Below are 26,735 nucleotides of genomic sequence, written 5' to 3'. Positions count from 1 at the left end.
AAGATTGCGGCTGTAAAGCTATGCTGTAATTATGCTGACCTCCCTGTTTAGTGTGTGAGGGGGCGGCGCACCGCTAACTGAAGTTTTGCTAGAAAACTGACTCACTTGTCTTTATAATAACCAGATTATTAATGTTCTGTGAATTACAGAATTCTGGTAGTAATAAAAATGACATTCATGGCCGACGAGGCAAAAATTCTCGAGTTTTGTTTTTGAGAAAGGAGGGTGATAAGTAATATGGCTGCTAGAGGACAACATCCCAGTAATAGGGCTGTCATTGCTAAAATAATAACCCCTCCACCATAACTGGATTACAGCGCTGCGGTCCTGGCGGTTGTTGTGACAGCGGCTGTCATAAGAAGTCAGGTGACCACTGCAGCCAAATGGAGGCCACAGCGTCACTGTTTGTCCTCCTGAGCGCCATGAGGGCTGGAGTTCAGAAACGTGACACAGTAGCCTCTGATTGTCTGCAATCAACTGTCTACCTGTGGTGGCCGCTGTCACAAGAAACACCAGGACCGCAGCGGGACTGCAGTGCTGGATCCTATCAGAGTGGTAAGTGTAGCGATTTATTAATTTAGTACAGACAGCCCTATTAGGCCGCGTTTACACATGGCATTTTTGTTGAGATTTATTTATCTTTTAATGCAGTTTTTAATTGCAGTTGAAAACCATAACAAAAAACGCAGCATGTGTGAACGCAACTTTAAAGAGATTCTGTCTGGTAATTGGACAACCCCTTTAAAAGGAACCAGTCGTCCCCTATAAGCACTATGAAGTCTTGGTGTACATAGGATGCGTCCGGAGGAGTCCAGGGTGTGTTCTGCTTACCTGCATCTGTGTGATTCTTCAGTCAGTGTGCACACATACTGTTCTCTAAGGGTATGCGACTACGCTGACTGAAAAGTCCCGTTCACATGCGCAGACTCCTCCGACCTGAACTATGGGCACCATAAGGCCGGCTTCACACAGGGGATACAATCACACGAGATTTGTACATTTTGAGTCGCACAAATCTCGCACAAATATGTACCACCGCCTTCTGAATGGAGCCATATACGTATGCGATGCAGGAAACAAATTGCGGCATGTTCTATCTGGCTGCAGGATCTCGCATCGCAGCATCAATTGTTTTCAATGGGTCTGGGGGCAGCAATGGTGGAGAAAAGGGATCGCTGAGTTTCTCCAATTCTCTGCGACAGCTGCGGCAGAGGATCGAGGTCTCCCTGAAGCCGTGCGAGGCTGTTTTCACATGAAAACGCCTCGTACCCCTGTGAATTCACATGGTGGGGGCGCGATATGGTGGCGGGATTCACGGCCTAACTTAGTTGTGACTTTGGACAGTATCGTGTCTCCCATTACACTGTGCGGCACATGACCTGTACATAGAGACTGGCCTATTGTAAGCAATAATGCACTGCAATACAAAAGTACTGCAATGCAACGTCATAAAATCTCATCAGAGATTTTATGGTTCAAGTTCCCCACAGTGACATAAAAATGAAAGAAAAACAAATAGTGTTAATTTAATTTTACTTCTTTTATTTAACAAAAAACTCTTTTACGCACTTTTCCCTTTCTAGTAAAAAAAAAAATTCAAACCCACATTTTTGGTATCCGTAACGACCTGTACGGTGAATTGAATGCACTTTTTATCTTGCACAGCAAATCAACGGAAAAATAAAAAAGTTATGCCTTTTGAAAATTGGAGATGAAAATACCCAAAAAAATCGTCACGCCTTTATGGCCAAAATAGGCGGAGTGGTCAGGTGGGCGGGCTGGACCATCTACTAGCAGTTTATTCGGCTCCAAAGTCCACCCCTCTCAACTCCTTAGCCGTGGATGATGCAGTAGGCATCATCCATGTAGCGCTGCCAAGTCTCACATGCGCGCTGCAAGGTCTTCAGCTGGTGCATGCACAGATGAACTGTCTTTTTTGTGGGAATATTCACGTTACTCGTTGCTCATGCAGCAGTTGTGACCACGCGGCGCACACAATTGCAAGTGCAAAAAAAAGCAGTATGTCCTATTTTGAGGTATTTCTACTGCAAGAACTGCTCATTCGTTTTTTGTTTTTTTTATTATTTCTCACGTGTAAAAACGCATGTGCAGTGATGCGAATAGCGCACTTTGAACATGTGAACGTTTTGCAGAAACTTAATAAACGCAGTTATACAACTGCGGTATATGTACGATTTTCTCTGACCTATATCACACTAGCCTGTGTAAATACAGTGTAAAGCACGCGGTGCAGAGCGCGGCGTATAAGCGTATATTCACACCAAATCTGAGAACCCTAACAGTTTTGCTGCAGATGTGTTTTTTGGTCACATGATTTTTACAGGTAAAAGTACACGCGGTCTTTGATGTGGTTCTCAACCGCACCCTGACTGCGACACGTGAATACGCTTTAAGGACTCTTTTACTCCAGCACATTTATAGTGACGTATTTTTAGTGACGTTTTTCTGGGTGATTTTCTTTTCCATAAAACCCTGCGTCCGGATTTTAGCAGTAGATCAACAGTGAAGTGTGGAGCTCCATAAACAGTACAGGGATCCTTTGTGGGGTTTTTCTTCTTTAGTCGTATGTTTCTTGGGTCAGTGGCTTTTTTTGTAATTGCAGCATCCTGCAGTTTTGATAATTGAAGGCCAGAAAGGGATGGTAGCGCCAGCATCAGGGGGCAGGAGAGCGGTGGAGGATCTTGGTAGCACCGGCATCAGGGGGCAGGAGAGCGGTGGAGGATCTCGGTAGCGCCAGCATCAGGGGGCAGGAGAGCTGTGGAGGATCTTGGTAGCGCCGGCATCAGGGGGCAGGAGAGCTGTGGAGGACCCTGGTAGCCAGAGAAGGGTGGTAGTGCCAGCATCAGAGGGCAAAAGAGCGTTGAAGGATCTTGGTAGCGCTGGCATTAGGGGGCAGGAGAGTGGTGGAGGACCCTGGTAGCGCTGGCATCAGGGGGCAGGAGAGCTGTGGAGGACTCTGGTAGCGCTGGCATCAGCGGGCAGGAAGGGGAAAAGGGTCCTGGTAGCACCGTTATTGGGGGCCCAGGAGAGCGGTGGAGGACCCTGGTAGCACTGGTATTGGTGGCTCAGGAGAGCGGTGGAGGACCCTGGTAGCGCTGGCGTCAGGGGTCAGGAGAGTGGTGGAGGACCCTGGTAGTGCTGCCATCAGGGGCAGGAGAGCGGTGGAATACCTTGGTAGCACCAGTTTCGGGGGGCAGGAGAGCGGTTATGTGATGACTTCTCCTCTTATCTTATAAGGTATATGCTGTTTAACCCTCGCAATTCTATTGCATTAGACATTTTTATTAAGTTCAGGCCTCTGCATGGTTTAATGTGTGTGATTATCACATGTTTATGCTATATTGCACTGCGATATTCCCTGTAGCATTCGTCTACAGGAACGCATTACACTGAATCTGTACCTGCAGTGTCATGCAGATCTGATCTTGTAATGGTGAAAATCCCGCATTGTTCTATTTTTTAGGTTTCTGACAGAAATTCTCATTACAGACCACTCCCCAAGTAGCAACAAATACGGCTCACACATTGCAGTATGGCAGTATATCTTTATGTATATATATACCTGTAAGTTGTCTGTGTAGAATATGCTTGAAAAAGGCACAGTGTGTGGTGCCAATACACGTGGCATTCTATGAATAAAGTTTACCAGCATATGGGTTGCTGATTGAATACTCTATTTTTAAATTGTACCGGAGTCCAGAAGAGCGCGGAGTGGCTTTTTTCATTACCCTTGGTTGTCTGTAATTAAGGCTCCTGGTTGACCAGGGAGCCTTTTCCATCTCCAGACGGCTCTCTGGTTAGCTCCGGATCTTTGACAAAGGTTTCTAGATTCAATGCCAACTTGGATGTGGGGTGCAGGTGGGATTACCCGCGGCAAGGTGAACCCACCATGCACCAGGTGAGTTAACATTCACCTTCCAATCTGTTTTTACTGCAAGATTGTACAAGGCGCAATTTCTTATACTCTCTTTCAAACATCTTCTTTGTTTGTGTCATGATACAGTTACAAAAACCTGTGGTGTGAAGATTAGACTCTGATAGATCCCAAGTGTTTAAATAAAACAAGTTGCCAACTCACACTCATTGTCATCCCATTGATTGAAAATACTTGACTCTAATTTCAACTTCCAATCATCAGTTTATCATAAAGGTTTACATACTTTTGCCCCTCACAGACCTGTAATCTTGGATAATTTTTTTTAAAATAAATAATTCAAGTCTAATGTTTTAGACTCATTTGATTTATTTGTCTTTATCTACTTTTGGGACTTCTTTGAAAATCTCATATAGTTTTAGGTCAAATAAAAAAAATTCTAAAGGGTTCACAAACTTTCAAGCACAACTGTAACTGCAATTACTGTACACTTCAGTACAATCTGTCCCTCCCTCACAGTCACAGACATCTCCTGGCACCTCTACCCCTGGCTGAAATGGCTGCTGAAGCTATGGTGCATAGCCTTTTATTTTAGCCATGATCTCACCCTTATTCTGCCTTCTGATTGGCTCGGAGAGCTGTTTGTATGGCATTATGAGCTATCCTAAAGCCATGTGATTTTTCCTTCTTCCTATTTTTGCCATGTAGGGGACGCTATTTTAGTGGGCTTGGCCAAGACACAGTGCCTGGGTTCAGATTTGCTGAGAACCGAATCTTTAGTAAAGTTCTACCCAAAACCAGGTTTGATGGGGTTCATTTGCTCAACACCAGAAATTGTTGATTTCAACCATAACGAATCCTCGTTCTGTGAAATTTAACAACACATAATTGTTTAAGCCAACTGATAACTGCCCGTCATTGTTTGATAGGAAGGCGTCCGTGTTTTAAATTTTTTGGATGATATTTGGATGGAAGATCTTTCCTGAAAGAAGGTTTCCGTAAAGATGTTTGTCCATTGCCCAGTGTCATTGAACATGTATGGCCAGCCTGAGCGACTGTGATGGCCAATAAAGACTAAAATGTGTATGACTGTGTCTGTAAAAATATTGTTTACCAGGTCATTTTTAATTCAACTGCTGTTCAACCACCAACCTAATTATGTCTGATATGTATAGACACTTTTTTTCTTTTTTAGGAAGAGTCAAAAGCAGCACTCTGATGACAAAATGTAATATCCAGAGATAGCAGACAAAAAAATAAAGGGGGAACTTATCTGATGTGACTAGAGTGCCTAGTAAGGCCAAACCGTCACACCTATGATCCTGGGTAGCCTTGAATTAACAGTCAGGTTCCAGAATGGACACCCTGTCCAGCTGATGTACATCCACAATGGGAGGGCGCTCTGTGTACTTCTTGAAGATCCTAAATGGCCTTGGCCCTAATTGGTAATGCAGAAAAACATAATTATCCAAGCATCCAAAGGTATTTGAGGAATAAACACACAACTGAAGAGAACGAGATAATAAAAGCTAAAGTTACTCTACAGAGGGGTGGTGAAACTCACTCAACTCCCCTACATCTGGGATGGCTCACCAGATATCAATATTCATTTGTTCAAAGCAGAACCAGGTCAAGAAAACCCAAATTTATTTTGCAAGGTATGTACAGAAACAGTTGCAATGCATTTCAGTGCCAAGCTGGCACTTTTTGGGGGTTCATTACAAAATAAAAGGCAAGCAAGGATGCCACCAAAAATATGTGCCATTATAATTAGGGTGATCCCAATTATGGTACAATAAGGCCATGAAAAAGCATATAAAACATATATGAACATAACTCTTCACTGTTAGGACTTTAAAACATAACCTTTAATAAAGCAATTAAAATTTAAAATAGTACTCACAAAGACTGACACACATAATACATAAAGAAAAATATTAATAACTCTGGAAGTGTATCTCAGAGGGTTCTTGAAAATGTAGATGCCATATATCGTGCTTTCTAGGTATAGTGTGATGCCCTAACTGGTATCTATTCGAGGCAACAAATAACCATTTCAGGGTGATAATACACCCCCACAACGGTAGTATCTACAGTCTTGGGAAACTGATAGTGCCCAAGACCGAGATTATTTGTTCTTGGTATTAGCACCAAGAAGGCTTAATCAATATCTGGTCCTTGGTCCGACGCGTTTCGCTCAACTTGAGCTCCTCAGGGACCTCTTGTGAATATTTAATATGCCTCTCAGGATCTTAACAGCAATTGCATAATAACCAAATAGTGAGCATTCAGTTGGTCTCAGGTAAATATATATCTTGCAGATCAGATGTTATCTGCAATGAAGTATATAATACCTCTTAATCTGGTAAAGAAATTTTTTTTTAAAAAATTTTTTCTTCAAAAAAATTTTTTTCTGAAAAGTTCAGAATAAGCCATGTATCAGAGTCTCGCGTTGTGCATGAGACAGTGCTGCATGGACTTTACACACCCATGCCTTGCATCTACCTTGATAGCTTGCTGGCCCCTATATATTTACTAATTCCTATCTACCAGTGGTAACGATGTTGCCTAATAGTTTTTAGGTCACACACTGGAGAATTACTACCAATCACTCACCATCAGGGTGGTTGGCTTGCTATTGCTCTATCCTTTTTTGTTTTACTGATCTACCTGCTACTTAGTGCGATACTTTAGGCTATCTTGTAATCAGAGAAGCATTAGGAATAAGGCACTAATAGAATCTAATTAGCGGAGAGAGATAGTACTTAGAAATTCTCCAGTGTGTGACCTAAAAACTATTAGGCAACATCGTTACCACTGGTAGATAGGAATTAGTAAATATATAGGGGCCAGCAAGCTATCAAGGTAGATGCAAGGCATGGGTGTGTAAAGTCCATGCAACACTGTCTCATGCACAACGCGAGACTCTGATACATGGCTTACTCTGAACTTTTCAGAAAAAAAATTTTTTGAAGAAAAAAAATTAAAAAAAAAAATGTTCTTTACCAGATTAAGAGGTATTATATACTTCATTGCAGATAACATCTGATCTGCAAGATATATATTTACCTGAGACCAACTGAATGCTCACTATTTGGTTATTATGCCATAGCTGTTAAGATCCTGAGAGGCATATTAAATATTCACAAGAGGTCCCTGAGGAGCTCAAGTTGAGCGAAACGCGTCGGACCAAGGACCAGATATTGATTAAGCCTTCTTGGTGCTAATACCAAGCACAAATAATCTCGGTCTTGGGCACTATCAGTTTCCCAAGACTGTAGATACTACCGTTGTGGGGGTGTATTATCACCCTGAAATGGTTATTTGTTGCCTCGAATAGATACCAGTTAAGGCATCGCACTATACCTAGAAAGCACGATATATGGCATCTACATTTTCAAGAACCCTCTGAGATACACTTCCAGAGTTATTAATATTTTTCTTTATGTATTATGTGTGTCAGTCTTTGTGAGTACTATTTTACATTTTAATTGCTTTATTAAAGGTTATGTTTTAAAGTCCTAACAGTGAAGAGTTGCACATAACATTTTGGACTTTACTTGCCCCCAGTGACAAATATATGAACATAAACACTAAAAACCAATAACAAAAGTATTAAAAGGGTATGTGTATAGAAACAAATACATGCAAATCCTAAACTCATGGGAAGAATGATTAGCTGATATTTTTTGTTTAACCCGACTGAAACTGTTTTTGTCTGGAAGGAAGTCAACTATTTCCAAAAATTTTCTGGTGATATTCCAATGGAAGAGCTGTCCTGAAAGTTTCCAGATTGTTCATCATCCAGTGTCACTGAACATGTATGACCAATCTAAGCAACTGTATTGGTCAATAAAGACTAAAATGTGTATGGCCGCATCTGCTAAAATACTGTTCACCAGGTGATAGTTCATTCAGCTGTTGTCCAACCACCAACCTTCTTCTATCTGGTATGTAGAACAGCCTTTATTTATTAGGCTGCTGTAAAATGTGTTACTTATAAAATATTATATTTGTATAGTTAATAAACAATCATAGAAAAGGTGAATCCTTTACACAAACATCCAAGGCAGCAAGTGATTGGGCTTTTTACAGTCCTGGCAGAGGAGCTGTTAATGTGGACACAGCCGCCCCCCCATGGATCTTGTTGTCATAGTAACAGAACTGCAGGGCAATGCCCCTATAGTGAATGTGCTTCTGACGTCCATGTAGGCTCGGCTGGTTGGAGGCATTTATCAGATTTCCAAGCTGCACTTTGTGATGGAAAATATTCTTGCATAAAAAAGACAAAAGTATTATAGAGGTGATACCTTTATTGACTAACCAGAAAAATTGTATTCACAAACTTTCGGGGCACGCAGACCCTTAAATGCTGTCCATTTTCTCTCAATATTAACGTCTGCTTTTTTTTTTTTTTTAAATACAAGTGTATTTAACGTGACATACATTTTTCTGGCTAAGGGCTTGTTCACACTTCAATTATTAATTTCTGTTCTTCTGTTCCATTTTTGGATCAGAGAAACAGACATCAAACTGAATTAAATGTTTCAGTTTTTTCCCGCACTGATTTCAATTGGCTTTCAAAAAATCAAAAATGTTTATTTGATTTTGTTTGTTTTACTTGTGTTTTCAAATTGGAATAGTGCAGACTGCTGCGCTATTTGTAACATTTTGATAACGGAACTGTGATTGTTCCCAGCAAGAGAAATCAAGTAATCTTGTAGACCTAATACCTTTTAACCCTTTCCCACTCCAGGATGTACATTTACGTCCTGCAGCTTTGGGGTATGTATGAAGAGAGGTCGCGGGTTTATTACAGCTGACACCCATGGGCAAAAGCTGCAAGCGGCCGATCGCGGCCATTAACCCTTTAAATGCCCCAAACGATGTTCAGGGGTCCCGTACGCCCCCCCCCCCTCCCCCCCATGATGAGATCGCAAGGACACATGCGAGTATCATGGCAACCAGGGGCTTTCTGAAAGGCCCCAGGGCTGCCTTAGCTGACTGCCTATTAAGTTATCCCTGTGGGGTGACTTGATAGACTGCCTGTCAGATTGCAGTATGATGTAATGCTATGGCATTACATCATACTGCAGGAGCAATCAAAGCATCACTAGTTGTGTTCCCCTGGGGGGGGGGCTAAAAAAAAAAGTAAAAATAGGATCAATAAAGTTGATTTGTTGAAAATTGTGAAAAAAAGTATTAAAAGTTTAAATGAACCCCCTTTTGCCATATCTATAATAAAAAAAAATCTAACTCATAAAACAATAATACATATTTGGTATCGCCGCGTCCATAAAAGTTCAATCTATAAAAGTAGCACATTATTTACCCCGTACGGTAAACGTTATCTGAAAAAAAAAGGAACGGCAGAAATGCACTTTCAGCCACCCTTCCTGCCAGAAAAAAATGCAATAAAAAGCGATCAAAAAGTCGTATGTATTCCGAAATGGCACCAACGTAAACTACAGGACATCTCGCAAAAATGAGCCCCAGCACAACGAGGTCGACGGAAAAATAAAAAAGTTATTGCACGCAAAAGATGTCGGCAGAAAATAACTGTAAAAAATTAAATGTCTTTGAGAAAAAAATAAAAGTAGTACAGCAAAAAAAAAAAACTATACAAGTTTGGTATTGTAGTAATCGTACTAGAATAACGTTATCATGATATTTTTGTGGCAGTTTGTGCGCGTAGAAACAAGACACACTGAAAGATGGCAGAATGTCATTTTGTTTTTCATTTAACTCCACTTAGAATTTTTAAAAACTTTTTTGGTGCATTATATGGCACATTAAATAGTACCATTGAAAAATACAACTCGTCCCGCAAAAAACAAGCCCTCATACAGAGACGTCGATGGATAAATAAAGGAGTTACGATTTTTTAAAAGGGGGGAAGGAAAAAACGGAAATGGAAAAAAAGGGCCGCTTCATTAAGTGGTTAATGGCTAACAAAAATATATGATGTTAATGCGAGCTTTTGAACCTACACAGGGTTCTGCTTCAGGCTTAAACTAAATAGATCCGAAGAGGCATGCATATATATACAGACATACTTATGACAAGGCACAGACATGGATGTGATTAATTTGCACTTCAAAGAATACTGCCTCAGAAATACAAACATCTTTAAAAAGTTACTGATAAGGGAGTGAAGCTTTTATGGTCCCTGAATTAGTGTTGGGGGTGTCACCAGGCCAGCAGTGTTATCTGTGCTATAGATATCTCATATTTCCCAGTCATGCATGAACCCTCGTGGACAATTTAACCCGCTCTTGAAAATGTCAAAAGTTGTTATAAATTTATATTCCAAAGTTCTTCTGTGCTGCTGTGATTTGAAATTGTTTTTCAGTATAATAACTTTCATATCTTCTATGTTGTGTCCGTGGCTAGAAAAGTGCTCGGCCATAGGTAATTCTCTCTTTCTCTCTTCAATCATGTGGTGATGCAATCTCATCCTCGCTTTCAGCTTTTGTCCTGTTTCTTTTACTAAAAGGCCTCCCAACAGGACATTTACTGCACATGATCAGGTACACAACATTGGACATGGAACATGTAAATGTCCCCGGGATCTTATAGTCCTACCGTGTGTTGGGGATTTGTATCCTGGCCGTGGTCAGTACACGTGAGTAGGTCTTGCAGCTCCTTACATTGCAGGGATAAGTTCCCTTTTGTGTGTCAGGGGGCAATGCACTTCTGATTATAAAGTTCCTCAGACTTGGAGGTTGCCTGTAACACAGAAGGGGAGGGTCCGGGAATATGGTTTTCAGACGGTCATCCTTGTGTAGGGTATGATGGAGTTTCTTTGTGGTTTTCCTTAGCACCTTTAGCTGTGAATTGTAGGTCACTACTAAAGGTGCACAGTCATTTCCTTCTCTGTATTGGAGCAGTTGATTTCTGGGGTTTCTGGTGGCTCTGGTTATTTGGTCATCGAATGAGGTGGGATGGTAGCCCTGATTTAAAAACATCCTTTTAAGATAGTATAGATGTTTTTCTCTGTCTGTCAGATTGGAGTAGATCCGGTTGTTTCTTAAGGCCTGGCTGCAGACAATGGACTTTTTGATGTGCTTAGGATGGGAACTGTCCCATCTGAGGTATGTGGGCCGATCAATCGGTTTTTGGTATAGGATGTCTGTACGTAGTTGTTTGAAATTTTTATGGTGTAGTCCAAAAAGTTGATTTCGGTATACGAGTAGCCTAATGTCAGGTTTATGGTGGGGTGGAATGCTTTGAATCTCTCATGGAATTTTACTAGTTCTTGTTCGGTGTTGGTCCAGATGATTATGATGTCATCAATGTAGCTGAAGTAGGCCAATGCTTAGCTGGAGCAGGAGGCCAGAAAGTCACTCTCCAGTTTTGCCATAAAAAGTTTGGCATATAGCAGTGCCATTTTACTGCCCATGGTGGTTCCAGCGAGTTGCAGGAATATCTCTTTGCCAAAGGAGAAGTAATTGTGTGTGAGGATGAATCTTGTGAGTTGTAACATAGATTCAGAGGCAACCCCACTGGCCTCAAGGTGTGCCTTCAGGAGGATTCATGCTTGGGAAGTATGTGACATCTGAAGCACAGATAATACTGCTAGCCTGGTGACCCCCTGAACACTAATTCAGGGACCATAAAACCTTCACATCTTTATCTGTGACTTTTTTGAAGATGTTTGTATTTCTGTTTTAGTATTCTTTTAAGTGCAAATTAATCACATCCATGTCTGTGCTTTGTCATAAGTATGTGTGTGTATATATATATGCATGCCTCTTTAAATCTATTTCATTTAAGCCTGAAGAAGAACCCTGCGTAGGTTCGGAAGCTAGCATTAACATTATGTATTATTTTAGCCATTAAAAGGAACCATATCTACAAGATTACTTGATTTCTCTTGCTGGGAACAATCAAATTTTGCTCTACTGGCTAACATGGTACCAAACTTTTTCATGCATATCTGTATAGCATTTGATACAGGAAAAGTTTGGCGCATTTTGTTGCAGACATCAGGATGCAGAGCAGGTTATATCACAGGTGGGACATTTAGTGACAGTCATGGCGGATTCACACGGGCGAGAAAATCGTGCAAGTTTTGTGCATTGCGAGACACACGAAACTCACAGGAAAATAAAACCCGTTATTTGCACGAGCGACTCTTATTTCCCAGCATATACTGTGCCCAAGACTGTTGGGTGCAACCAGTCCGTATGAAGGCACCCTAAACTCCAAAACTCCTAGCAGCAGCGCGTTCTGGAAGAGAACTCTGCAGCATATCTAGCGTTCCTTTAGGACGGAGGCACTGCGCAATTTCTGCAGGGCAGTCGATAACCCTCCTGAAATCCACAAGTCATAAAGTTGCTGTTTCCTGCAGATTTTGTGTTTTTCTTGGTTAATGGGGCTTTTTGGGGGGGGGTTTTGTGCGACTTTGATTTCTGTTCGTTTACTCAACTGCGTCATTGGAGGAAAAATCTGCAATGCAACCAACCCTCGGGGATTTGGCTTTTATGTTACCTTTACGTTAAATTCTGCTGTGGAAACGTACAGAAAACACGCTAGACGCTGCTACATTAAAGTCCGCTTTGCAAACACAACAGATATTTTCTGTTCCGTGTAGACGAAAAATCACTACAACTCATTTATCTTGCTGGGATGTCGAGGGGCTACGGATTGTGCACTGGAAATTCTGCAGCGTATCCATCTAGTGTGAACAGAGCCTCAGGCTAGAAATCTGCAGAACATTTCAGAACACTGAGCTGCAGAGAATTTAGGAGCATAGAGGAGCAGAACATTACATGGCAGCAGGGCTCTGTGCCGTGACCTCTGCACGGGTTACAGCATTTGCGCAGCCTTGCAGAAGAGCAGCCGGCAGCTCAGCCCGCAGGGTGCCCCGTCTCCTCCCCCCGTCCCGTGCGGCACCATGACGGTGAGCAGCCCGCCCACGTGACGCTATGTGCCCGCCCCCATCCTGTGCGGCGCCTCATCCAGTCCCGTGACGTCATAGCCCCGCCTCCTCAGTCCTGTGCGGCGCTGTACGACAGGCTTCTCCAATGACGCCATGTTCCCTCCCCTCAGTCCTGTGCGGCGCTGCATGGCCCTGCCCCTTCCGTGGCGTCAGGCGATAGCCCCGCCCTCCTGTGCGGTGCTGTGTGGCGTGTACCTCGGGCCCTTAGTGCAACTGTTGTGTGCGGTGAGGCCTGAGGAGCGGGGAAACGGACAAAGAGGGCGGAAGGTGAACAATGGCGGAAGATATGCAACGCGCTAAGTTTAAGGAAGAAGAACCGGAAGTGGCGACGGGGCCCAAGACGGGCCCGGCCGGGGAATCGTCATCCAGGAGCGGCAGCCTAGAGCAGGACAGTCCGATGGTGGGAATAAAGGAGGAGGCCGCAGGGGGTGAGTGGCTGAGGCTGATAGCGATAGGTGACACATGGCGGTAGCTGCAAGGCAGGGAGTCTGGCGACACCTAGTGTCTGTAGAGGAGTACTACATGCTGGATGATCACTCGTGACGTGCACACTGGCGGGCCCGACCGCTGCAGGGAGGCTCCGGCTGCTTGCATGACGTCCTGGGACTTGTAGTCCCCGCACAGCTGTAGTGCTGTATAATACATAATAGTTGTGGATTCCTCGTGTTTTATGCCTAGTGATTCTGTGTCTGCACATACAACATGTTTGTGATTTTGGTCTAGAACTTGTGGTTCCCCAGCTGTTTGGTAACGGCAGCCTTCCTAGGTAGAGATTTAAGATGCGCAATGAGCAGTGACGTCATTACCCGCTCACGGTTCTGCAACACTGCTACTTTTGTTTTTCCTTGGAATTTTGGAGCACTTCACATTATTCCGTGATGGAAGGTTACATTTACTACATTCAGTTTTGCTTAAAATTGAAATAATCAAAACAGAAGTGAAACGTAAATAAGTGGATCATAACATGTTCCTTCCAGGGTTTTTTGATAGTTTTATAACATGGATCCGTAAAGAAACCCAAAACAATGCTTTCCATATCTTGTGGAGCCTGATAGGAATGAGCCAACCAAACCCCTACAAGAGTGAATATTGTCCTTCTGCACCACAGGAGCTTCCTGAGTAGTGCTGGAGGTCCAGGTTCAAATCTGAAAAACTCCATACAGATGTTGTCCTTAGTCAAATTTGAACCTGGAACTCCAGGGGTGAAGTGCCAACGACTGAGCCACCAGGCTTTTTCTTCCTCTCTGAAGAAGAACAAGAAGAAACAAAAAAAAGATTATACAAACTCCATGCAGATGTTGTCCTTGATCAGTTTTTTACCTATGACCCCAGTGCTGCAAGACAAGAGTGATAGACTGAGCAACCATGCTTCTCCTTCCTTCTTCCTCTAGCTCCAGAGGCGGAGAAGGAGACCATCTCTTTCCTCTGCTCCTCCGGCCTCTCTTCCTCTGCTCCACCTTTTCTTATTTCTTTTTTTTTGTTTCTTTTTTTCTTTCTCTTTTTTCTCTGTCTTTCTCTCTTTATTCTCTCCTTTCTCTCTTTATTCTCTCCTCTCTGTCTTTATTCTCTCCTCTCTGTCTTTATTCTTTCCTCTCTGTCTTTATTCTTTCCTCTCTGTCTTTATTCTCTCCTCTCTCTCTTTATTCTCTCCTCTCTCTCTTTATTCTCTCTCCTCTCTCTCTTTATTCTCTCTCCTCTCTCTCTTTATTCTCTCTCCTCTCTCTCTTTATTCTCTCTCCTCTCTCTCTTTATTCTCTCTCCTCTCTCTATTTATTCTCTCCTCTCTCTATTTATTCTCTCCTCTCTCTATTTATTCTCTCCTCTCTCTCTATTTATTCTCTCCTCTCTCTCTATTTATTCTCTCCTCTCTCTCTATTTATTCTCTCCTCTCTCTCTATTTATTCTCTCCTCTCTCTCTATTTATTCTCTCCTCTCTCTCTATTTATTCTCTCCTCTCTCTCTATTTATTCTCTCCTCTCTCTCTATTTATTCTCTCCTCTCTCTCTCTATTCTCCTCTCTCTTCTCTCTCTCTTCTCTCTCTCTTCTCTCCTCTCTTCTCTCCTCTCTTCTCTCTTCTCTCCTCTCTTCTCTCCTCTCTTCTCTCCTCTCTTCTCTCCTCTCTTCTCTCCTCTCTTCTCTCCCTATTCTCTCCCTATTCTCTCCTCTCTTCTCTCCCTATTCTCTCCTCTCTTCTCTCTCTATTCTCTCCTCTCTTCTCTCTCTATTCTCTCCTCTCTTCTCTCTCTATTCTCTCCTCTCTTCTCTCTCTATTCTCTCCTCTCTTCTCTCTCTATTCTCTCCTCTCTTCTCTCTCTATTCTCTTCTCTCTCTATTCTCTCCTCTCGTCTCTCTCTATTCTCTCCTCTCGTCTCTCTCTATTCTCTCCTCTCGTCTCTCTCTATTCTCTCCTCTTGTCTCTCTCTATTCTCTCCTCTCGTCTCTCTCTATTCTCTCCTCTCGTCTCTCTCTATTCTCTCCTCTCGTCTCTCTCTATTCTCTCCTCTCGTCTCTCTCTATTCTCTCCTCTCGTCTCTCTCTATTCTCTCCTCTCGTCTCTCTCTATTCTCTCCTCTCGTCTCTCTCTATTCTCTCCTCTCGTCTCTCTCTATTCTCTCCTCTCTTCTCTCTCTATTCTCTCCTCTCGTCTCTCTCTATTCTCTCCTCTCTTCTCTCTCTATTCTCTCCTCTCTTCTCTCTCTATTCTCTCCTCTCGTCTCTCTCTATTCTCTCCTCTCGTCTCTCTCTATTCTCTCCTCTCGTCTCTCTCTATTCTCTCCTCTCGTCTCTCTCTATTCTCTCCTCTCGTCTCTCTCTATTCTCTCCTCTCGTCTCTCTCTATTCTCTCCTCTCGTCTCTCTCTATTCTCTCCTCTCGTCTCTCTCTATTCTCTCCTCTCGTCTCTCTCTATTCTCTCCTCTCGTCTCTCTCTATTCTCTCCTCTCGTCTCTCTCTATTCTCTCCTCTCGTCTCTCTCTATTCTCTCCTCTCGTCTCTCTCTATTCTCTCCTCTCGTCTCTCTCTATTCTCTCCTCTCGTCTCTCTCTATTCTCTCCTCTCGTCTCTCTCTATTCTCTCCTCTCGTCTCTCTCTATTCTCTCCTCTCGTCTCTCTCTATTCTCTCCTCTCGTCTCTCTCTATTCTCTCCTCTCGTCTCTCTCTATTCTCTCCTCTCGTCTCTCTCTATTCTCTCCTCTCGTCTCTCTCTATTCTCTCCTCTCGTCTCTCTCTATTCTCTCCTCTCGTCTCTCTCTATTCTCTCCTCTCGTCTCTCTCTATTCTCTCCTCTATTCTCTCCTCTCTTCTCTCTCTCTTCTCTCTCTATTCTCTCCTCTCTTCTCTCTCTCTTCTCTCATCTCTTCTCTCTTCTCTCCTCTCTTCTCTCCTCTCTTCTCTCCTCTCTTCTCTCTTCTCTCTTCTCTCCTCTCTTCTCTCCTCTCTTCTCTCCTCTCTTCTCTCCTCTCTTCTCTCCTCTCTTCTCTCCTCTCTTCTCTCCTCTCTTCTCTCCTCTCTTCTCTCCTCTCTTCTCTCCTCTCTTCTCTTTATTCTCTCCTCTCTTCTCTCTTTATTCTTCTCTTCTTTCTCTATTCTCTTCTTTCTCTTTATTCTCTTCTCTTCTTTCTCTTTATTCTCTTCTCTTCTTTCTCTTTATTCTCTTCTCTTCTTTCTCTTTATTCTCTTCTCTTCTTTCTCTTTATTCTCTTCTCTTCTTTCTCTTTATTCTCTTCTCTTCTTTCTCTTTATTCTCTTCTCTTCTTTCTCTTTATTCTCTTCTCTTCTTTCTCTTTATTCTCTCTCTTTATTTCTCTCTAAGCTCTTTCTTTCCCTCTGCTCCTCTCTTTGGTGACTCAGTGGTTAGCACTATTGTCTTGCAGCATTGGGGTTCCAAGTTCAAATCTGATCCAAGGACAACCACTGCATGGAGTTTGTATGTTCTCTTTGTGTTCTCCTCCAGTTAAGGAAGAAAAAGCTTGGTCTTTTCTGAGGACTTGTTTCTTGCGGGACGAGTTGTATTTTAAATGCTACCACTTATTGTACCATATCAAATACTGAGAAACTTTTAAAACATTTCTAAGTGGAGTGAAATGGCCAAAAAAATGCAATTTCTCCATCTTTGGGGAGTCTTGTTTTTATGGCACACACACTGCGACACAAATGACATGACAATTTTATTCTGTGGGTCAGTACGATTACTGCAATACCAAATTTAGTTATTTTTGCTGTGTTTTTTAAAAAAAATAACGTATTTTTGAAAAAAAAATAACATTTTCCGCCGCCATCTTCTGACCGCCATACATTTTTTTATTCTTCCGTCGATGTAGTTGTATGTTTTTTTGCGGGACGTCCTGTAGTTTCTTTTGGTACCATTCTGGAGTTCATGACTATATGATTGCTTTTTATTACATTTTTTTCTTCTTGACGGGGTGACCAGAGCAGCGCAATTCTGGCCAAGACTGTGGAGTTGGTAAGCCAAACCTCTAACTCCGACTCCTCAATTTCCCAGGCTCCCGAGCCCTTCATATATGACTCGTGCTTTCTTTCAACTAAAAGCCTTGAAGAAGCACCATAAGGATACTTAGTCTATTGGAGAGGAAAGACAACAACTGACTTTCTGTTGCTGTTACCACATCCTAGTTAGTCCCCATTTATCAAAAATATTGCTGAGATGAATAGAGCATATATTTATAGGACATTTCAAAGCTTTCCTAAATTCCTATGAATGGAAATTTACAACATATATAAGGCGGAGTCAGTACATTTCTATGAACTCCGACTCCACCAAAATGGAACCCTGATCCCACAGTGCATTTACTCTTTCTGATGAAGTTCGCCGTGCAGGAAAAATAATGCATTACTTTGATAGCTCATCCTTTTATGGATGCAGCAAAGTCAAATATGTTTTTTTTTTTTTGAATTTTGAAAATTCTAAATATGGGGAAAAGCTATTTTAAAAACTGTTATTCCTTTTTAAACTTTTTTGAGTTAATAACTTTTTTTTTTACTTTTTATTTATCTTTAGTGCACAAAGGGTACTTGGTCTTGTGATCTTTTGTTTGCTCATACAGTATAATGCAATACCAAAGTATTGCATTATAATGAGTTTTTACAGGCAGTCTATAAAGCTTTGCCAAGATAATCAGTCATGGCAACCCTGAGGGATTCAAGAAGACCCCAAGCTGCCATGGCAACCAAATGACCCCTTGTATCTATTGTGATGGGCATTAAGGACCACTGAACACTAAGGCTGGGGTCACACAGGGCGGATTTGCCGCGGATTGCCGTTGCATATCTGCACTGCTGCAAAACCGCTGCGTTTGCAGTGCAATGCAGCACAAATGAGATTTGCCAAAAAGCTGTTCTCACAGGACGGATTTTTTCCGCACAGCCGCAGTGCGGAAATGCAACTGTGTCGCGGTTTTAAAAGATGCAGCATGTTCATTCTTTGGTCGTTTCTGCAGCGCTTTTTTTGTCCATAGACCTCTATGGACGCAGCCAAAACCGCACCAAATACGCGACAAAAGTAAAAAAGCGCTGCGGAAAAAATCCGCAAGCCTAAATTAACCTTTGAAGCGGTTTTGCCGCAGAAGCAGTTCTTCTGCGTCAAAACCACAACGGAAAAACCGCAGCAAAACCGCAACAAATCCGCCCTGTGTGACCCTAGCCTAACTGGGGCATGTAACTGCTGCTGATTGTGGCTGTTGTGGGTGGGTGTCAGCTGTCAAAGACAGCCGGAATCTGTCGTTTATGAAGCTGGATTGGTTCCCAATACCTCTCCTTACACACCCCATGCGCTCAGGATGTAAATGTGTGCCTTATGGCGTAAAGTGGTTTTTCAGAGTAAATACTATTGATGAGCTATCCTCAGACTTCACTGCTCAGGAGTCCGTTGTCAGCACTGTATTACACAGGGCTTGGATTGGATCCACTGCTCCAACCCCTGTGCTGTAATCATTACTTGTGACTGCAGGCGCAGCTCCCATTGAAATCAATGAGAGCTGCGCCGGCCACTACACAGAGGTCAGAGCATTGGCTTCCAATCTGATCCCTATGTATCGCGGGGCTGACGGCGGACACCTGATTAGCCGGTGGCCCGAGTAGCAGATGTAATGCCCCAATGAACTTACTGTAGGTATGGCTGGAAGCCTAGACTTTGTCACGATGATGCCACACTTTAGTTTAAACACTCTGGATAATGGCACAGAAATAACAGAGACAAGTCCAGTTTAGTTTAGTAATCTGAGAGTGAGCAGATTTACTTACTTTGGTATTTTGCAACAACGGATGAACTTTACAATTCTCTGAAGACGTATCTAGAGTAGGTATTCAAAAATATAGTAACGGCATCCAAACAGGTGAGACAGGGCAAGTGTACCGTGAGAGTTCTGTAGGACCCGCTGTGCCACTACACAGATGCATTCGGTCAACTGATGATAATTTATCCTGAGGATAGGTCATCAATTGTATTAGAAACCCCCTTTAAGGTTAGGTCATTGATTTCATGCTTCTGGAGAACCCCATTAGTTCTAATGCTTATAAAGGGGCTCTGGAACAGATTTATGAAAACTGCCTTTGTTGCCCATAGCAACCAATCACAGAGCAGCTTTTGTTTTTCAGGAACAGTATGAGGAACGAAAGCTGAGCTGTGATTGGTTACTATAGGGAACAAAGACAGTTTTTGATTTTGGACAGTTTCAAAACTCTCCACCCTCTGTGTTGTACCATTCCTGTTATTTCTCCGGATATGTAGGAGTAAATGAACAACTGGCAGCTGCCATTTCCATTGTAATAGCTGTCAGCACTGATGGAGTATTTTACAGGGGTTTTCTAGATGGAAGGCTCCTTAAATTCCAATTTCAAATGAACATAATCCATGTAAAATTCTGCACCACTATCATGGCCGCAGATCCTGGCCTTGGCTCCCGCATGTAATGCTCCAAATTCATGGCGTTAAAGAATGACTATAGTTTTGCAGTGATTTATTTATTTTTAACTAAAAAGCACAATAAACGGCCTTGAACACCACCCATGATCACCAGAATATATAAAGCCGCCAATTTTCTTTTCCATATAATTGGAAAAATGAGCCAGTGAGGTAGTGTTTAGGAGGCAGTTTGAATTTTGTAGATATCAATAGAAAGCATCCCAAAATGTGCCACTAGCAAATTTCTAAGTACATTGACTACCTGGAGATTATCCCACCCTGCATTAAAGAGGCTATTAAGCCTGGACAATCCCAGTCCATTTGACCTATTAAAGGGCCACTCTAGTGATTTTTTTTGTTTTATTTTTTTAATTCATTATGTAGTTAGGTTTCCGAGTATATAAAATTCAGCTAGTGTTACGTTCGTTTGGTTATTCTTTTCTATCTGAAACTCCCAGCCTCTTTCTCCTCAGATGGTTATATGATCTCAGTTCTGACCAGCTCAGATTTACTTAGGTGTATGTGTTCTCTAATTAGTCGGTTTTTCAGTCAACATAATCCCTGTGATTGACCCTACCACAGAAATTGCTTAGACAGGGACATATACACTCTTGTCACAGTTACTGATGATGATCACACAGTTATAATAGAGGAGATCACAGCTCATCCTCCTGACTGTATACTAATAATATGTAGCTTGTTTAGAGGTATATAAACGGTAATGAGAAGTAGGCCGGCTGCACATGGCCTGGTTGGATTCCGCACGCGAGAGCCCACAGTGGAATTCGACCCTGTGCCCAGCCATCATCCGCCTGTACCTGACATTTCTTGTTCTTTACTGTACTGTGGATGGTCCGCAGAGTGAGCCGTCAGCATGCGCAGTAGAGGTGCCCCCCCCCCCCAAATCCCTGCTTTTCCTGCGTCGTCACTAGGCGATGATGCAGAATCCGCAACCTTTCCGTAATGTCATTGCAGAAGGGCTGCGGGTTGGATGGCTTCCATTGACTTCAATGGAAACTGTCCGTGTGGAATCCGTACGCAGATGGAGCATGCTGTGATTTTTCCTTAGCAAGTGGAAAATTGCAGTTGATTTCCACTCATGTAGTGTTTTTTTCATAGCATGCTATGGGGCGGTGTGTGCTGCAGAATCCGCCTGTGTGCAGCTGATATTTAAACTGTCCACCCAGCAGGCAGAGATGGTACACTCTCTATCTAAGGCTGTGCTGATGGGTCATGGGATTGATGTGAAAGTGAAAGCAAAAATCTCACCACCAATAATGTTGTCTGATAAGCATCAGTAAGGAGGCTGCACTGCATGGAATTACCTGCAATATAAGGAGACCTCCGGAGTGTGACAGGCAATCGGGAAAGGAGTAGTGATGGAAAAATGTGTTTTCGCTGGAGTGGCCCTTAAATTGGGTGATATTTTAGTGGAGGTTGTCCAGTTGAGACAACCCTAGTTTGGCTTTGTTTAGGATCATTGCTGCAGAGAAGCTTAGTCGTTGAAGCACTTGAGGGCACACAGTTTATTGACTATAATGGGCTACATGTGCCAAGATCCAGCAGTTCTGGTATTTTCATTCTTCAGCTCCAAGGACTTCTTAAAACACTCGATTTTTCTTTTTGGGTAAGGCCACGTGTAGCCACTGAAAACCATTCTGCCATGCAGTTTTAACATGAATCAGTGCTGTTTTTGAATGATTCTTTTAGACCATATGGTTTCTGCGGTAAAAAAAAATAAATCATGGTATCATGTGGTAATAACATTACAGAGATGGCGAGGGAACACTTATGCTGCGTTTAGGCGGAATGATTATCGTTCAAACAAACAAAAGTGAACACTGAAGAACACAATTTTTGTTGACTTAGATCTTACACAATGAAAAATCTAAAAATTACCTGAATCTAATATTTATTTAAAGTCATCTTGTCCATAAAAAGGATATACGTATTGTTTTCATGCGTCAACTTGTGTGCAAGTAGTACCGTAGCAGTTAAGGTAAAAATTTAAGCTTATAGCTTTTCCTAGAGTGTTCAACCTATGGACAATCTCGCCTAATGTTCCAACAATACTCGGCCATTATATGTACATCCTATCTATCCTGATACCGTCCCTCCATGACATTCAAATTTTGGCGGAATCGTTCAGCCTGCTCATCACTGACCGCACCAAGAGTAATTAACCAGAGTCAGCATGGGTTTGTAACAAACAGGTCAAGCCAGACAAATCTAATTTCCTTCTATGACAGAATCATAAACTGGGTGGATTAGGGAAATGCAGTAGTATATCTAGACTTTAGTAAAGCATTTGACAAAGTATCTCATACCATACTTATTAAAAAGAATGACCAAATATGGAATTGACAAGGCAACTGTTAGGTGGATTCACAACTGGTTGAATGATTGCACTCAAAGAGGGCTTATAAATGGCTGCACACACAAATGGAGAAATGTTTCAAGTGGGATACCATAAGGCTCAGTGCTGGGCCCAGTGGTGTTCAACATTTTTATAAATGCTCTAGATTAGGGAATTTAGGGGAAACTGATCAGATTTGCTGACGACACAAAGCTAGGAGGGATAGCTAACACTAGAGTAGAGAGTAAAAGTAGATTCAAAAAGATCTAGACAAGCTTGAACAGTAAGCAGAAAAGTATTTAACAGGGAAAATTGCAAAGTTCTACATCTGTGCAAGAAAAATGAAAAAATCACATACAGAGCACATTTGTAAAAGACTTAGGTATACTAACAGATCATTGCCTGAACATGAGTCAACAGTGTGATGCAGCAGAAAAAAGGCAAACAATTCTGGGATATATTAAAAGAAGCATAGAGTCTAGCTCGCGTGAGGTAATTATTCCCCTCTATCTTCCTTGGTCATGTGGAATACTGCATCTGGATACCCCAATTAAAAAAAAAAAGACATAGAGAGACTGGAGCAAGTTCAAGGGAACAGCTACCAGGATGGTGAGAGGTCTGCAAACCATGTCCTATGAGGAACGATTAAAGGATCTGGGAATGTTTACATTGCAAAAAAGAAGGCTGAGAGGAAACTTAATAGTTGTCTACACATTTCTGAAGGGCTGTCACAGTGCAGGGGGATCAGCCCTATTCTCATTTGCACAAGGACAGACCAGAAGCAATAGGATGAAACTGAAAGGGAGGAGACACAAATTAGATATTAGAAAACACTTTCTGACAGTGAGGGTGATCAATGAATGGAACAGGTTGCCACGGGAGGTGGGGAGTTCTCCCCCAATGGAAGCCTTCATACAGAGGCCCGATAGACATCTGTCTGGGATGATTTAGTGAATCCTTCACTGAGCAGGGGGTTGGACTAGAGGTCTCTTCCAACTCTACCATTCTGTGATTCTATGTGGTACCCTTCCAGTGAAGATGTAGGTACTGGTCCATGGTAACTTTTGATCACCCGTGATTAGCAACTAGTTTCCCTTTGGGGGGTAGATGTCTGGGACTATTTTCCTTAGGGAAACCTTCAGGTCTTTTGTGAATCCTAGTATTATTCCGCGATGCCATAAGTTGTTGTAGAGCCCTAGCCCTGGCTGCACACAGAGCAGCTATATGACTTGTCTGGCGCAGAGTGTTAAGGCAGCAGAATGTAATCCTAAGCTCTCGCTCACGACCTGAAGGTTGCGAGTTCAATCCACACATGGTAGCTGGCTCAAGGTTGACTCAGCCTTCCATCTTTCCCAGGGTGGTAAAATGAGTACCCACCTTACTGGGGGGTAATAAATTGCCTGAAAGTGCTTTGGAATAAGTTGGTGCTGTACAAAATAACAAGTCCCTTTTATGCAACTTGAATACAGCTGTTTTTCTTTGCTGTGCTATAGATGTGTAATTATTGCTGGTACAGTTGCAAGAAAAAAGTAAACCCTCTGGAATTGCATGGATCTCTTCATTGATTACTTATAATATGTAGTCTTGATTGTTATTTAAGTCATAATTATAGACAAATGCAAACAGTTGTACTATTTGTCTTTTATTGAGCACACCAAGTAAGCATCCACAATGCAGGGAGAGACAGGACGTCCAAAAGCCATTACGACCCATCTGAAGTTTGCTTGAGACCACCTGGATGTTCCACTGTGCTTCTGGGAAATTGTTCTATGAACAGATGCAACAAATGTGGAACTATTAACCATAAATTCACAATGCTGTGTTTGGAGGGAAGTACACTTGCCAACTACGCCAAAACCTCATCCCAACTGTGAAGCTTGGTAGAGGGAGCATTATGGTTTGGGGCTGTTTTGCTGCTACAGGGCCTGAACGCCCCGTGACCATTGAGGGAGCAATGGATTCTAAGGTGTCAAAACAATTTACAGGGGATTGTAAGGGCAGCATTTTCCGACCTCAAGCTGAAGAGACGTTTGGTGATGCAACAAGATAAATATAAAGGAATGTCAGGAATGTCACTTTAAAATGACCTTCTGGTCCCAAAACAAATTTTTGTCCAGGAACCAGCAGGGGGTGGGAGAGTTAAGCGATAATCGTGTCATTTACAGCACAAGATGATCGCTCAAACATTAAGCGATCACCTTGTGCTCCGAGCGGAGGAAGCGGTGTCCCCGCTTGTCTTCTGCTCCCAGCTGTTCACCGCTCAGAGTGCGCTGGCTGTTATACAGTCGAGCGTCCCGTGCAGGGTATGGAGAACAGAGCCGGACCGTTCTATTCTTCATACCCAGCCTGTCATCAGGGAGCGGGATACAGCTGAAACAATAGTATCAGCTGTATCCAGCTGTGAATTCCTGATAACTAATCGCTGATCTTTCAGCATGTTGAAAGACAACGATGAGCGACGGCTTAACGAAAGCTGCACGATGTCAATGCAGTTACACACGACGATTATCGCTCAAAAAACGGCACAGTTTTGGTCTTTTGAGAGAGCTATCACAATCCTCTGAGTACCTAATGCAAACTGTGCAGCAATTGTCTATTAGTATGTCCCTTCCTCCGGTGCCTAGAAAACATTTTGTACTGGGACCCAGAGGGTTGCTTTAACCGTAATGAAATGTTGTGGCATGACCTGAAAAAAGCTGTGCATTCAAGGCATCTCAGAAATATTGATGGTCTGAAATAAATTGCAGGGAAGAATGATCCAAAACTCCTCATCAATGTGCACATTTTATTTGCAGGTATAGGACATCTTTGGTGGTGACTGCTGTTAAAGGATCTTATAAAGGTTTTTTTTTTCTTTGATATTCAAGGGTTCCCTTTTTCTCCCTGCACTGTGGCTGTTTATGCAATGTACTCAATAAAAGGCATGAACAGTGCAACTGTTTATTAGTTTAGTTAGATTGTAGTCTAAAGGCCATTTTACACGGGACGATTATTGTTCTGGTTGTTCAAAACCATGCGGGAGTGTGTGTAAAAGCATGCAGAAACTGAATGACTAGATGAGAATCCTCCAGTTCTGTTTTCAGCATGCTTAAAATCCGAAGGACCATCATTCGGTGTATACAGCAGCCGTTCAGTACTGAACAGCCGCTACTTATAGTGAATGGAGAGGGGCGGGAAGTCACCTCCAGCCGCCCCGCCTCTCTGCTGGCCGCACTGTCAGCGAGCCTTGCTCCTGTGTAGCAGCACGGGGGCAATTGTCGAGCATCGTTTACCAGCCACTTGTCTCATTTAAAAGGGACTTGAGTCACTAATATAGACAAACCCAATTGGAAAATATCTCAATATTGATACAGAAGGCAAAGTAATACTGAAGGGTTCCCTAAGCCTTTTTTTTCTTGTAACTGTACATTTGCCTATATAGTATTTTTTTTTTTTTTTTGTTTGGCCTGAAGGGAATCTTTAAGTTTTTACTGTCAACTAAAATTCCTAAGTCCCTTTCCTTGTCAGCTGTGTACCTATCGTTTTTCCATTTAGTCTGGTACAGTAAAGTCAGTTAGCCAAAATTGCATGGAAAAGTAGTCTTCAAGGGGGTCTTCTTCCATGAGATAGCCAGTATATATACTATACAGTGGAATTGAAAATCTGCCGCAAGAAATCTGGTCTGAATAAGGAGTAGGTCTCAGTTGTTTTTTTTTAGAGGTTTCACTATATGTATTTTTCCTTCCTGAATCCATAGCCTTACTTTTATCAGTGTTGAAACCTCATGGCCATTTTTCTGCCGAAGCCTCCAGCTTGTGCAGATCCTTATGGTCCTCTCTTGTGTTAATTACTGTACGTAGTTTTGTATCATCTGCAAATATTGATATTTTACTGCACAATTCTTCTATTGGGTCATTAATAATTATATTTAAAAGAATAGTGCTGAGTACTGCCCCTTGTGGTAACCCACTGTAACGGTGTACCATTTATAACCGCCATCTGCTTTCTATCACTGACCAGTTACTTACCCCCTTACTCACATTCTCACCCAGACCAAACATTCTCATTTTATATACCAACCTTTTATGCGCACAGTATCTTGAAAAATCAAGATATGACATCCAGTGATTCGCTTTGGTCCATTCTAGAACTTACCTCCTCATATAAGCTGATCAGATTAGTTTAGTTTATGGCTTATACGCTTTACCATTTTACTGTTTGTTGCATGATTTGTATATTATTAGTATTTATTTCAAAGTAACATTAATTTCATGGTGCTGTTCAAATGAAAACATAGGTGTTTAAATAAGTTCCACTACATACATATATAAAAGAACAGAAGTTATAAACCTCCTACTAAATGGCTAACAAATTGATGCAGAGGGAATAGAGGACAGTGCCCACAAGGGGGCTTACAGTAAACAGGGGAAAGGGAAGGAGACAGTAGTTGGGGGTAGAAGGTGTTCATCATATGGTGGTAGCAGGGTTACTGTAGGTTGCAGGCTTGTCTGAAGAGATGGGATTTCAGGTTCCTTTTGAAGCTTTCCCAGGTGATAGAGATCCCGATGGGTTGAGGTAGTGAGTTCCAGAGTATAGGTGACCCACCGTAGAAATCCCGGAGCCGATTATGTGAGAAGTTCA

The 26,735-nt window shown here is 42.3% G+C and overlaps 1 protein-coding gene across 3 annotated transcripts in view; it reads left to right on the top strand.

Annotated features, from left to right (window-relative positions):
- Window positions 1-12,918: 12,918 nt before the first annotated feature.
- The window catches only part of ZFTA (zinc finger translocation associated), a 43,498-nt gene continuing 29,681 nt past the window's right edge, over window positions 12,919-26,735 (top strand). Inside the window, exon 1 of one of the 3 annotated variants that reach the window (XM_066582758.1) lies at window positions 12,919-13,267. In XM_066582758.1, the coding sequence (XP_066438855.1) occupies window positions 13,114-13,267 (154 nt within the window). In that variant the 5' untranslated portion in view covers window positions 12,919-13,113. The remainder of the gene's footprint in view (window positions 13,268-26,735) is intronic. The other 2 variants (XM_066582755.1, XM_066582757.1) reach the window with 2 other exon arrangements.

This window comes from Eleutherodactylus coqui, chromosome 11, assembly GCF_035609145.1.
Source record: "Eleutherodactylus coqui strain aEleCoq1 chromosome 11, aEleCoq1.hap1, whole genome shotgun sequence".
Taxonomy (NCBI): Eukaryota; Metazoa; Chordata; class Amphibia; order Anura; family Eleutherodactylidae; genus Eleutherodactylus; species Eleutherodactylus coqui.
Note: the sequence above shows the minus strand (reverse complement) of the source record. Positions and strands in the feature narration are given on the sequence as shown.